Below are 15,189 nucleotides of genomic sequence, written 5' to 3'. Positions count from 1 at the left end.
TTGACATAATTATTACATTTTATTTAAAGGTTTTAGAAGATGAGCAGTAGAGCTCACAAAAGTTACCTCCAACCACAAAGTTGGAGAATTTTTTTAAAAGAGTGGATACCAAATAACTTTTAGGAAGATAACACCTTATTAGCCTCTTACATTGCTGAAGAGAACAAAAGAAGGCTTAAGATTTAACGGATAAAAGTTATATTTATAAACATGCTAAGGAATACATTAAAACAAAACAAAAAAGAATAAGGAAAAACATATTGTACTGTGTCTTACAGGTTAAATCCTGTTATAAATGATTTCTATGGGATTCTATAATCCCCTTCAACAATATTCAAATGACTAAAAGAGTTTCGATACTCCTTTGGAGCTGGCTATTACAGAATTGATCCTGCATGTAAGGTATGCATGAAAAACATCCTGGAGAGACTCGGGATACCTGCAAACCTGAAACTGTTTCTCTAAGTTGCACCTGTTGGTCTGGAACCCAGTTGAGTTGAAGCTTGTCACCTTAGGGTAGGAGAGCAGTTTGAAGCCAAAGGGCACTTTGCTGTAGTTAATTCATGTGGCTTTGGGTACATTTCAGATGTTTCTCCTTCATGCCAAATATCTACTGAGAATTAAAGAGCACACGAAACTTTCTAACCAAGTCCAAAGAATTTAGGTAATCATTACAGTTTCTATATACTGTTTTCTTAAAGCCACAGATTTTATTATAGAAAGGAGAAAGGGCATGGCATCAATAGATCAAGCACAGGAATTCTAGAGTACTAAATTGTTTCTCTCTTGCTTCACAACCAATTATATCAGTGGGCTGCAAAATCACACAGAACCATAACAAACCTGTTAGTGTTTTGCATCATGTCCAAGAAGAAGCAGTATTTTTGCCTGAGTACTCCATTAACCTTTATCTAGAGCTATTATTCTTGAACTTCCTATAAAAGTTTCTTCTCAAATAATTTAATAATTCTAACAACTTGGAAGGGCAGTGTGAAGACCTGAATATTTCAGCCAAGCAATGAAGGTAACAAACGTCCTTTAAACCTGCTCTCCTGCCTAAATTTTATACACTAAAATAATCCTTTCTCCTTCACTTCTTCAGGGGTACCTAAAAGAGAGTGGCATTTCTTGGCTGTCACAAGTTTTGGGCTGAATCTTCTCTGTTCTTCAATGTTCTGACAAAGACCCTGGGCCTGCAGCTCATGCCTCTGGCAGTTCGGTTTTGTTCTCAATGAGAGAGATCTCCAGCACAGGTAAGAGCAGCTGAAAGGCATCCTGAATATAGGAAGCACTATTTGATGCCTGTCAAGATTGAAAAAAAGAAAATATCACAGTCACTGAAAAGAGAAAATATACTAAAAGACAACAAAAACAGATTAACTTGTACAATCTAACTGATCTGTAGCCTGGCAAACAAAAGCACAAACTAACCATGTTAGTTAAAGTGAAGAGAAGAAAGAACGATCTAGCTCTCAAGATGTGACAGTACCAAAAATGAATGTCAGCATTTTTGTCCAACTTGCCCATCAGAAATGGTATCTGTTCTTTGACATACTGCTTGAATTTGGCATTTGAAGCTTATTTATTCCTCTACTAAATGGGTAGGTTCCGTCACAACATTTTAGTCAATTACTCAAAGGACTTTAGAAGGCTATGAATCTTACACCAATAGGATTTTCAGTCCATTATGACAGCTCTTCTTCCATGGACTCAATATAATTAGTAAATACAAGACAGGGACTATAAATACGAACAAAGAAAACTGCTTTCAAAGGTGGTAAGCATAGATATATTTCTATCTGGTACAACAGACATATTTATGGAATATGCTCAGAGTTCTCCAGACTTCATAGCTAACAAGTTTTGATCGTCCAGAAGAATAATAGAGAGTTCATTACATGAAGTTAAAAATATATAATTTCAAGGACAAGACTCTTCCAAATATGTAATCAAGAACAACCAAATCCAAATAGCAATAAGGAAAATTTACTAAGTGACTTTACCTTTTTTGGATTTATCAATAGCACGTACTCCTATTTAAACTTTAATGTGACATTTGCTGCCAAATTTTCCAACCAAAAGAGACCTCAGAGATCATCCAGTTAAATCTCTTATATTGCACCTAAAGATGAGACTGTCAAGAAGGTAAACACCTGGTCCAGGTCACACAGCAAATCAGGGGAGATCCAGGACAAAACTAGGCTCCTGGTTTACAAACTTCTCACCTATACCACTCTGCCATCTACTTAATCACAAAGTTTTAAAAACACTATTTAAGTGTTAATATTCAGAATAATTACCCTGATATTCAAGGGAAACTGTGCAGTTAAGAAATTAAAGGTAGTTCCTTGGTGATAATTTTTAAAGAATTAACAGCCCAATTGTTAAAAATTTTTTTCAATTCATATTTAAAACCTAACGAATTGGGGCGCCTGGGTGGCACAGCGGTTAAGCGTCTGCCTTCGGCTCAGGGCATGATCCCGGCGTTATGGGATCGAGCCCCACATCAGGCTCCTCCGCTACAAGCCTGCTTCTTCCTCTCCCACTCCCCCTGCTTGTGTTCCCTCTCTCGCTGGCTGTCTCTATCTCTGTAGAATAAATAAATAAAATCTTAAAAAAATAATAAAAAAATAAAACCTAACGAATTATCTCCCCTTACATAAATATATTTTAAAAAGATCTTCAAACGTCTAATTGTTTGCACCATTAATTGACAAGACAGAATTTTTAAAATATGGAATGCAGAAAGTGTCACACAAGGAGGCAATATAATCGATCATGTGATCCTCTTACATCCCCATTTTCCGTGGACTTAAACCACCCACCTCCTTAGATCTAATGGACCTGTGTAAACGCAGGTACCTGTGACAAAAAAATTTTCTTGGCAAGGAAATGACACAACAAAATGTTTTGTCTTGTTTTGTAACAAATCTCCCCTGTATAAACTTCAGTCCTTTCAGAAGCAGTGTTTGCCTGTTTGTAATTTTCAGCCCTTCAAGTTTACCCCTGGTCTCCAGAAGGTGTTTCATTACTAAGGATCGTCCATCAGCTGCCAGTGGATAGTACTAACTACTGACAGTCCACTGCTGGTCTGCACTTTACATAGCAGCTTCATCATTATGCTCTGTAATGATGAATAGGGAATTTGCATCAACTACACACCATTTTGGTCACACCTGCATCAGTATGGCTAAACTACCAATGTGATTAAAAAAATAAAAAAGCCAAAAACAAAGACTGAAGAAGAGCTTATTAATAATACCTAATACCCTTAAAGTTAGAGACTTACAATTAACTACTAACCTCTAGAAATACTGCAGTGATTAGGGGATTAAGAATGTCTGCCTTTTCTTTGACCTAGAAAAAAAGACACACTGTTAAGTGAGCACCAGTAGGCAGAGTATGATCCCACTTTGAAACAGACACACACACACATAAACACACACACACACACCCCCATACATAATTTAAGTATAGAAAAAGTCTGGACTGAGAAAGAGCAAAATATCATCTCTGGAAGTGCTTTAAATTTCCTTCTTTATATCTTCCTGTGCTGTCCAATTGACAGTGTATTCCTTTGTAGTTTTTTATTGACTTTAAAAAGTATCTTCATTTTGGAAGAGGGGGTAGAAATGATACATATGACCAGAAACTTTAGAACAATTTTAAAACAGAATATGCAGATATGGAACATGTGCTCAAAATACTCAATGGTTTTTAAGATAGGCTGTCTGAAAAACATGGAAATAAATCATGGAAATTTATTACCCCCATGTGTTAGCACTTTATAGTTCACTTGCTGGGTTAAAGTATCTTTATGTGAAACACATGGAAAGATTTGGCCTCAGAAGATTAGCTTCAGGAAGACCAGAAGCTCTTTTAAAGACAGCATTAAGGAAAAAAGACAATCCCAGGATTATCCCTTACAGGAATAATCTAAACTCCTAAAGTAAGAAAAGTTAATTTGGGCTACGCTCTTAAATAAGTTTAAGGGCCCAGAATTTGCTGCCACACTGACACTTATATACTTATTACAAAGTGATTTTTTTAAATTGAGGTATAACTGACATACAACACCGTACTAGTTTCAGGTGTACAACAAGATTTGGTATCTACATAGACTACAAAATGAACACCATAATAAGTCTAGTTAACATGTGTCACCATACATGGTTACAAAAATTTTTCTTGTGATGAGAAGTTTCAAGATATACTCTCTTATAGCAACTTTCGAAGATGCAGTACAGAATTATTAACTATAATCACTACGCTGTACATTACATCCCCATAACTTATGTATAACGGAAAGTTTATACCTTTAAATCCCCCTCACCTGTTTAGGCCACCCTTCACTCCCCCTGGCAATCACCAATCTGTTCTCTGTATCTATGAATTTGGTTTTACTACAAAGTGATTTTTATTTGCTCATTTAAAATGCCCTTGATTTTATCCTAATTCAAGGTTACTGATTTCTGATCATGTTCTATAGTTTACACACCTCAGTAAATTTTTACAATTCCTTTAAAAAGAAAAAAAAGCTTGAGCTGTTTTAATTACAACTCTCCTCCTGGTTGGCAAGTGCAAAGTATAAGGACTGTCACAGTCTAAATAAGGCGCTGCTCCTTAAAACTAGAGCCAAACTTTAGGGTTTTTATTTTATCAAGGTCTACATGTCCAAAGAGTAGCACAAAATATACTGCAAATTTCATAAAATGAGAAAACAAAAATAAGTTGCAAAAATCAGCTAAACATACATGAGCTGATCCTAAAATTCACATGAAAATGCATAGGGCCCCCAAAAGATAAAAGATCTTGAAAAAGAAGAACGAAGTTGGAAGATTTCATCATGATTTCAAAACTTACTACAAGACAATATGGCACTGGCATATGGATACACGCACATATAAACAATAAAATAGAAATGAGAGTCCAGAAATAAACCTGTGTATCTATGGTTAATTGTTTTTGACAAAAGGGCCAAGACAATTCAATAGGGAAACACTTTTCAACAAATGGTGCTGAGACATGCAAGTGTGATATCCACATGCAAAAGAATGAAGGTGTACCCCACCTCACACCCTACATAAAAAATTAACTCAAAATGGATCATAGACATACATGGAAGAGCTACAAGAAAACTCTTAGGAGAAAACACAGGAGTAAATCTTCATGATCTTGGGTTAGGCAATGATTCTTTAGATATAATACCAGAAGTACTGAACAGTGATAAAAGAGAACAATGACAAACTGGACTTTGTCAATATTAAAAACTTTTGTGCAGGGACACTATCTAGAAAGAAAAAAACAACCCATGGCCTGGGAGAAAATACATGCATATCATGCATCTGATAATGAACTTATACCCAGAATACATAAAGCATTTTTACAACTCAATAATAGTAAGTAATAAAAAGGCAAATGATTAAAATTATAAATGACAAAAAGATAATGAAATAAATAACCCAATTTATAATTTTTTTTAAAAAAACCCAATTTGAAAGTAGGCAAACTAGGAAAGACATTTCTTTTAAGACATACCAATGGCCAACAGTACATGAAAAGAAGTTCAACATCATTAACCATCAGGGAAATGCAAATAAAAGCTGCAATGAGATACCCACTTCACACCTACTCGGATGGCTAACATTTAAAAACAAAACAAAACAAAAACAAAAAACAATGGACAATAGCAAGTGTTGAGGAGGATGTGGAGGAATTGGAACTTTCAAATACTGCTGGCAAGAATGTAAAACGGTACAGCCACTTTGTAAAACAGTTTGGCAGTTCTTCAATGGCCCACATTACCCATATGACCCAGCAATTCCACTCCTACCTATCCACCCAAGAGAAATGAAAACACAAATGCATGTTTATAGCAACATTATTGATTATAGCTGAAAAATGGAAACAATCCAAATGTCTATGAATGGATGAACAGAAAAATGTGGTATATGTCCATAAAAGATTATTTGGTAACAAAAATAAGTACCGATACATGCTACAATGTGGATGAATCTCAAAAACATTAGGCTAACTGAAAGAAATCAGACACAAAATATCACATGTTGTATGACACCATATATATATGAAATGTCCAGAATAGGCAAATCTATAGACAGAAAGCAGATTAGTGTTGTTTCGCGCTAGGAGAGTGTGGAGGGGAAGGGAATGGGAGTGACTGCTAATGGTATGAGGTTTTCTGGGGGATGATGAAAACCGTCTAAAATTAGGTTATGGTCATAGTTGCACAACTTTGTAAATATACTAAAAACCACTGAATGGTACCCTTGAAATGGGAAAATTTTATGGTACAAAAACTTTATATTAATAGAGCTGCTTTTAAAAAGCCCACAGAACAGATATTAGCCCAATAAAAGGCCAGAATTCTTACCCCGGCAGTTGTTAGGCAGATGGTAAACTCTTTAGACAGAGAAGACAACTCTTTACACAACACAACTGTCATCCTAGGAAAGAAGTGAGCAAAGTCAGGAGGGTTCCTCTTTTTGTTTTTCTTTCTCTTTTTTTTTTTAAATAAGCATATTTAACAACCATAAGAAAACAAATCACTCCTGGTAATAAATGTGAAAGAAGAAAGCTTTTTTTAAAGGGAGTAAATATGCCTTCATCAGCTACTTGATGTATCTGGGGACCCATTTGAGCAGGCATTCATACTGCGGGCAGAGGAGGTTCAGTCCTTGGGAAAACATTTTTCTGCAAAATCCTCTAAAAGTACTAGATTTTCAAGTTAAATCAAAGGAAATAACTAACATACATTTTAAGAAGATAAGGTAGTACTGAAAAGATCCTACATTCCATTCACAAGTGTAGTTAAAATAAATATGCATTCAATCATTCAACAATATTTACTGGAAGTCTTCTATGTACCAGGTACTGTTCTAAGAGCTGGGGAGTTAACAGTAAACAAGCAAAAGCCCAGTTTCCATGGATTCTAACTTACTGATAATTAATGGGGAGACCATACATATGTGTGTGTGTTTATACACACATATACCTACTGTACACATACATATATATGCATACGTGTACATATAAACACAGATATACACGTGGAAAAGTGGAAACAGCCACTTTTCCAAAAAACAGGCTACTGTGAAGTTGAGTCCCTCATCCTAAGATGTTGAAGACAAAACCAGCCCCCTGCTGCGGGATGTTATAGAACAGTGAAGTTATGGGTAAAGAAGAGGTCTGGAAAACATCAAGGGCCCCTCCCAATCCTAACACACTAGACACTCCCACACATTTTTTTTTCCCATGAAAATTCTCATTATTTAGATTTATTTAGAAAGCAGATCTTTTTTTCTCTTATGACTCTCTACTTTCTATTATTTTTGAAATTCTTACTCAAAATCAGCAATATGGCGGGAAAGGGGGCTTAGGGACTTAACCTGGCCTAGGATTAAATCCCAGTCTGCACAAACTGGGCAGATTATTTCATTTCTCTTGGGTCTGTATTCTTCATTTTCTTTAAAGTGGGACTAATCACTTACCTTTAGAGTTATTGTATAAATTAGAAATGATACACGTAAGTCCCTTAGCATGATGCCTAGCATATAATCAGCACTCAATAATGAATATAAACATTATTAAGAATTGAGGTTCTTAGAACTATTCTGTGTTTTGGGGCACCTGGGTGGCTCAATCAGTTAAGCCTCTGCCTTCGGCTCAGGCCATGATCCAAGGGTCCTGGGATCGAGCCCCATGTCAGGCTTCCTGCTAAGCGGGGAGCCTGTTTCTCCCTCTCCCTCTGTATGATGTTCCCCCTGTTTGTGGAGAGCCTGCTTCTTCCTCTCCCTCTGCCTGACGCTCCCCATTTATGCATGCACTTTCTCTCTCTCTCACCGTCAAATAAATAAATAAAATCTTCTTAAAATTTTTTTAAAAAGAACCATTCTGTTTTTACTCATGTAAAATTTTATTTTTATTAAAACCAATAACCTGAGAACTAATTTTCAGATTATCAATAATAAAAAACAATTAATAAAACAACCAGTTAATAAAAACATTTATAATGTAGACTTATGGCTCAATGAAAAGAAATAGCCACTTTGGCTACTTAATAACTAAAACCCAAAATGAACAAACCTCTAACCTGTGAATAGCATCTTGTTGAGAGGAAAGTTTCTTAAAACTTTGGAAGGTAGCTGAGAAAACTCTGAGCAGTTTGCAGCATTTACAGGGATTCCCTTTATACTTACTGGGAAAGAGTTTTGCTCCTTTCTATGGCTGTCACTTCCTGCTTCTGGCCATGCAGAACCAGAGCTGCTGTTTTGTGAAACAGTTCAATTGAGCAGGCAGTCAGTTCTGCTAGGCTCCGGATTGCAAATGCATGGATATCCTGAAGGGAAAAACAAAACAAGGCATTTGGTTTTTTGGGTTTTTTTAGCCAGAGGAAATGATGTCAGCTTGCTTCTCTCATACTGGAGGATTCGGTATCTTGAAAACAGCAGAGACCAATGGATGCCCTTCAATAAACCTCTTCTTCTACCACAGCAGGGATGTCATTTTACAGCTGGGCTCATAACTATAAAAACAGAAGCTCCCCCAACGCGAGTTGTGACCATGTGACTATGTTTTGGCCAAAAGATTTAGATAAAAAAAGTGGCTTGTAGTAGCTTCTGGGAACTTTCCTCATGATACAACACACACAAACCCTTAAGTCTCTTTTCCTTCACTCCTTTCATCCTACAGTCTGGAACAAGGTTGCTACAAGCTTGGATTATAAGGTTGAAATGACGAGTAGTGACGCAAGAAAACAGAAGGTGCCTCCATCCCTCATCATGATACCCACATTTCCACACTGTTAAAAAAGAAAAAAAGGTTTAGTTGCTTTGGTACCTCTATTGAATTTTTATTGATTTGGTCAGTTTTTTCTGTTTCCAACTGTTTCTCTTCTTCTTCCTTCTCTTCTAATGGCTTGGCCAGAGATGTACTGATCCATTCGTAGGCAGTATTTCTTGCCTAAATAAGAAAAAGATCACTGCCCGTAACAATTCAATTCAGCTCACCAAAAGGTGACTGCACACATTGTGCACCTACCAGGAACATGTTAGCATCATGTAAGTCAGCATTCTTGTTCTCACCCAAACATACATTTATCATACACGTATCTACTTACCTTACTACTTCTCTTGACAACACCTAACACTACTGTCCACTCATTCCTTCTTGAAATTCTCTAATCCTTTGGCCTTTTTGAAAACTGAGGTATAACTTACATAAAGTGCACAAATCTTCAGAGCACAATTCAAGAAATGTTCACATGTGTATATGTCTTTGTAACTGCGACCTAGATCAAGATCGAGAACATTCCCATCACCCTAGAATAGAAGGTCCCCTCATGCCTCTTCCTAGTCAATACTGCTCAAACTGAGTCACCGTTCCCCTTGCCCAAAGGTAACCATTCTTCTGCCTCACTGTAAATTTATTTTACCTATCCTTAAGATGCATACAAATGAAATCTTAAGTCCATTCTAATTTGTGTCTGGCTTCTTATGCCCAACATACCGTTAGGTTTATCCACGCTATTCCAAGTATCAGTAGCTCATTCTTATTTCTTGCTGTGTGGTAGTTCATTTTATACATGTACCATAATTTACCATTCTCCCGATGATGGGTCTTTGAGTTGTTTCTGGTTTTGACTTTTATAATACCACCATCTTCCAGTTCTGCTTCCACCCTTATAAGCATTCCTCCTCAGGCTCTTGTATGAATGTATTGATCCTTCTTTTTCAGCCCCTTAAACACCAGCATCACCTGGAGTTCTAGCCTGGCTCTCTACTTGTCTCACCCTATTCCGTCTTCCCTCAACCCATCTTGTTCCTATAATTTTAAGTATTCTCTACCTGCTGCAAACTCCTAAATCCTTATTTCTAGCACTGACCTCTCCTGAAAACAACATATTCCAACTGCTTGCTGGACATACATATTATGGTATTTTATAGGCTGATCATTCCTCTTCCCTTCAATGGCTCCCCATCAACCAGATCATGTTCTTTGACATGACTGAAGAAGTACCCGTGACCTAGACCCTACCTATATCTCCAGCTTCATCTCTGACCATTTCCATTTTAAGATCTTATAATAATAATCTATAATGTGCCCATTCTTCATTCTTGCTATTCCCTTAGGTTAGAATGCCCTTCCCCACCCTTTTCTTTTCTCTAAATAAAGGCAGCTTTTAGTTTTCTTTCAATCCTCCACCCAGACATTGCTTCTTCCAGGTAACTTTCAAAAATCTTCCAGGAGACTGGGCACCTAAACAACCCTTTTCCGTGTGTCCACAGTCCCCTGAGCACCCTCCCTTCAACTTAGTACTTACCAAAAGATACTGAAATTAAATGTGTCTATCTCCTACATAAACAACAGTGCTATAGGATAGTTACAGACTGTCTTATTTGGATGTGCACACCCAGTGCCTGGCACACTATAAAGGATGCCTACTGTTTTTACCTAGCCAGCAACCATATCTCCTTTCTTTTAGTGGAAGGTTCCAGATTTTTCTCAGTTCATGTGGTTTGGGTGGGGTTGCTTCCACCCTCTGGCTTCAAGGGTTGGCAAACAATTCAGGTTTAATTACCAATGTTAATACCCCCTGTCCATACAGTAATTACTTCATGGATGGAAAAGTGACCCCAACCCAAGTCAATAGGCGTCAGCCTCAGAACATCCGATAAAATTATTGGGGAAGGGAAGCCCTCCTTCTGTTGGAGTTATACAACTGAAAAAAAAAAAAAGACACCCTGAAGTTGCCAGTAGTCATCCTACCACTATGTGGAAAAGATTCTCTAAAAATAAAGCCAAAACAGAAGAAAGCAGAGTCAAGAGATTGGTATGGGGATTGGGGTGGAGGGTGGGTGGGGTTCCTGGGTAGAAAGCCATGCCTGAAGCCAGTCTTGCCCCTTGATTTTCTAGTTTCTTGAGCTAATGAATGCCCCTTTTTTCTTAAGCCAGTCTGACTAGAGTTTCTGCCATTTGCAACTGAGAGTGTTCTGGCTTCTAAGAAAAGGTTTATTGTCATTAAATGAAGGAATCCACTTGAGGAACTTTATATAGACAGAATGTGCTCAGAGCTGTAAGTAGGCAATAGGAATTCAGGGAAGACCACGAGAGTCATTCCAGCTGAGAAATGAGAATCACAGGTTTTATTACATATATAGCACTGGGGTTGAGCCTTTAAAATCAACAGATGGGGCTATACCCAAGGGTACATCATGAATGAGCTAGAGCAGAACCTATGTACCCAGACATTCATTTCAAGGTTCTTTCTTCTATGATGCAGGAACTCCCATTAAAATTACCTCAAGAACAACCTGGCTCTGATTTATAACTTCCCTATGCATTAACTTCTCAAATAAAAGAAAAACTATATAAAAGACTGGAAACAAGAAAACTCAAAATGTGCTGAGAAAACTGTGAAGCAACTAGTAAGACCAGAGCAGACAGTGCATTTGTTAATTAGTTCATCCATTACAAATATTTACTACGCACTGTCCTAGGTGCTGAGAATGCAGTGGCGACTAATATAAACCATGGTCCTGCTCTTCTTTACCCTAGAGCAGAAAGACAATTAACAAACAAACAAACAAATGAGTGAAGAAAATAAAATGGAGCGATGGAAAGTATGGACTGGATGAGAAGGCAGACTCGGCTTGGGTGGTCAGGAGGGGTCTCAAGGAGTGAAATTTGAACTGAAATCTGAAGGTTAAAAGGAGTCAGCCATGCAAATATTTAGACAACAAGAGTTGTAAGCAGAGGGAAATCAGGTGGGTGTACTGAAGGAACAGAAGGTAGACCAATATGGGAGAAGCATGGTAGAAGATGAGGATGGAGTGGTGAGATTTTGAGAGAAGAGAACAGTGGGAGATGAGGCTGGAAAGAATCCTAACAGATGACTAACAGTCTCAATAATATATGAAATGCTCTGCAATTCCTCTGAAGAGATAAAATGAGAGAAAAACCAGGGATTGATTTATCTCAGATTAAAATAAGAAAGAAAAATGGAGAGATAAGGCCACACAAAAGAAGAAAGCGGTATCATAAAAGTAGTATACTTGAAGGAGATATTTAAGTAGGCAGAGTACATACTCAAAATGACAGCTCTTGTAATAAATACATTAATTGAAGTCATCATGAACTACTGTGCCAACTCAAGGTAACTTATCATACCTTTTGAAAATCAGCAATGCTACCCACGCCTCACACCCAGAATTCAGTCTGGAACTTCCCACTGGAAAGACCTAGAGATTTAGGAATTAAAAAGGACCTTTGAGCTTAGCTACTCCAACCACTTATTTTTTATTAGTTGGAAAAAAAATGAAGCCTAGAAAAGAAATGGGATTTGCCCACATCACATGTGTCAGAATAAGAATCAGAACTGTGTTCTCAGACTCCTGCTTCATTGCTTTTCCCCTATATGACACAGTCTCCCATATAAATCCTTGGGGGAAAATCAGGCCCTGACCTTTAACTATTCTACCTCTCATGACTCAAAACCCAAAATGTAAACAATATGAAGACTGCTTTCAGAGAATGACTAGTATTACCAAACAGCTAAGGGGTTACTTGCCTTTTTAAAATAACTTATTATTATGATCTCCTTGAGTACACAAATTCTGTCTTTTTCATTACTGTTTCCCTAGCACCTAGCAAAATAAAAGTTACTTGACATACATATATTTATCAAATACCTAAATGTATAATACATGGGGCTAGCTTCTATACCTAGGACCATCAGTGGTGATCACTTACTATGAGCCAGAGACTCCATAAAAGTTTTGTGTGTATTAACACATTAATTCTTCACAAGAACTCTACATCATCCCTAGCTCACAGCCAGAGGAACTGAGGCAGAGAGATTAAACAACTTGCTCAACTACAAAGTAAGAAGTAGTAAGTAGATCTGGGATTTTAAGGGCCAATAAAGCAAAGATCCAGTCTTGAAGAAATTTAAGATTTAGGATGGAAGGTGGCGCACCCAGGTGGCTCAGTTGGTTAAGCTTCTGACTCTTGATTTTGGCTCGGGTAATGATCTCAAGGTCGTGGGATCAGCCCTGTATCAAGCTCTGCATTCAGCAGGGAGTCTGCTTGAGATTCTCTCTCTCCCTCTGCGCCTCCCCTCTGTGCACAATCTCTTTCTCTCTCTCAAATAAATAAGTCTTAAAACAAAACAAAAAAAAGATTCAGGATGGGAGGTACACATTTAAAAAAACAAGTAAAAACAACTTATGATACATATATAGAAATACATACGCATAAGGTTAAGTGAATAAAGCAAAATGCTATTACATACACAGTATGTTAACTATTGTATAAGAAGAAAACATATCTGCTTATCTTTAAAATATATCTACTTATCTAAAAAAAGACACACAAGGAGGACATGCCAGAAAGCAAGAAAGTTTAATACCTAAAAGAGAAGGGAAAATGGAATGGATGGGAATTATACAGTTTTGACTTTCAGAAACATAACACTCCATATATTCGAAAATTAAATTAACATGGGGGAAAGCAAATAAATCATACATTCTTTCCATAGGTTGGTTTTACAGTAGCATGGGCAAAGCAATGAAACTATTTCAGATGCATTACAGAACTGAGGAAACAAGGACATGTGCTAATGTTGGGAGATGGGGTTCTTACTGTGGAAGAAGAGAGACACTAATGTGTCATGAAGAAAGGCAAGGCAAGAACCCTGTAGGGATGGACTGAAATTGGAGTTCCCAGGATGAATTCATGATCTCTAACTTATGTATGTGTGTACGTGTACAAATATAGGGATGTGTGTATCTGAGTACATTTCCTAGCTCTGCCCCCAGGGCCTAGAAGCAAAGACACCCCAGCAGTGAAGAGCACACCTACCACCCACATCTTAGCCTGTACTACTAAAAAGGAACTACGGCTCCTTGAAGAAATGGCTGATTGCAGGACTGGTGTATGGAAGGTACAAAGTGAGTCCATGATATCTTGTTATGACAGAAAATAAGGAAATACTCCAAACAATGATAAGGGCATGTCACAAAGGAGTCCGTTTGAAGGACAATCTGAATACCAAACTAATTAAAAACAGTAATGAATTACAAACCAAAGGAAAAAAACAGAAACCCATGAGATCATATTAAATAACAGATACTAAAGAAAGAAATAGGAGAAGGGAGAGGTCTTAACTATAGTAGAATGCCAAGAGCCAAATGATAATGTGGAACAAATCCTGGGGTTAAAACACATCATCCTTTTGCAACCATCACAGTAAACATTGATGCAGCAAGAATCATGGATAGATGCTCAATCTAGGAGGGAAATTATCATGAGGATCAGGATATTGGTTGGTCTTAAAATGTCTCCCCACAGAAAGTTTGTTAGTAACACAGGGAAAAAACTGTAACCATACAGTGAGAAATCAGGCAACACATCACAATAAGGGGAAGATGGACATCATGTGCCTTAGGTGTGATAGCCTGGGAAGGATATAACGTCGCTTATGAAGTGTCTTGCCTGGGAAGACATAATCTGACTTTAGCCATGAGAAAACACCAGACATACCCCAAATGAGGAATACTCTATTTTTATACAGGGGGAAAGGAGTTTGTATTTCTCATCATAAAAGACAAGGAAAAGTGAAGAACTACTCCAGATTAAAAGAGACTGAAAGTACATGACAACTAAACACAATTATGTACTGGCTCCAATGTTACAGGAAAAAATCTGATACAAAGGACATTGTTGGGCCAACTGCCAAAACCAGAATGTGAACAAGTGGACAACAGATTAAATAAAAATATGGTATCAGGGGCACCTGGGTGCCTCAGTCAGTTAAGCGTCTGCCTACAGCTCAGATCATGATCTCTGGGTCCTGGGATCGAGCCCTGGGTCAGGCTCCCTGCTCAGAGGGGAGTCTGCTCTCCCTCTCCCTCTGGCACTTCCCCTGCTCATGCTCTCGCTCTCTCGCTCTCTTGCTCTCTAATTAATAAAATCTTTAAAAAAATATATGGTGTCAATGTTAAGTTTACTGCAGGTGGTAACTACTGTGGTGACTTAAGGGAATATCCATATTTTTAGCAGGTACATATTAAAATATTTATGAGTAAGAGGCTATCATGTTTATAATTAATTCCCCAAAACAGTCCCAATAATCATCACAACATGCATGCGTGTATGTGTATGTGTGTGTGG

General features: G+C 37.6%; 1 protein-coding gene across 1 annotated transcript in view; it reads right to left on the bottom strand.

The window, feature by feature from the left end:
- The window catches only part of FAM114A2 (family with sequence similarity 114 member A2), a 41,108-nt gene continuing 25,919 nt past the window's right edge, over positions 1–15,189 (bottom strand). Inside the window, 5 exon segments of the mRNA XM_040630383.1 lie at positions 1–1,302; positions 3,304–3,357; positions 6,392–6,464; positions 8,217–8,356; positions 8,857–8,979. Coding sequence (XP_040486317.1) covers positions 1,201–1,302; positions 3,304–3,357; positions 6,392–6,464; positions 8,217–8,356; positions 8,857–8,979 — 492 coding nt within the window. The 3' untranslated portion in view covers positions 1–1,200.

This window comes from Ursus maritimus, unplaced genomic scaffold, assembly GCF_017311325.1.
Source record: "Ursus maritimus isolate PB19 unplaced genomic scaffold, ASM1731132v1 scaffold_15, whole genome shotgun sequence".
NCBI classification, from domain to species: Eukaryota; Metazoa; Chordata; class Mammalia; order Carnivora; family Ursidae; genus Ursus; species Ursus maritimus.
Note: the sequence above shows the minus strand (reverse complement) of the source record. Positions and strands in the feature narration are given on the sequence as shown.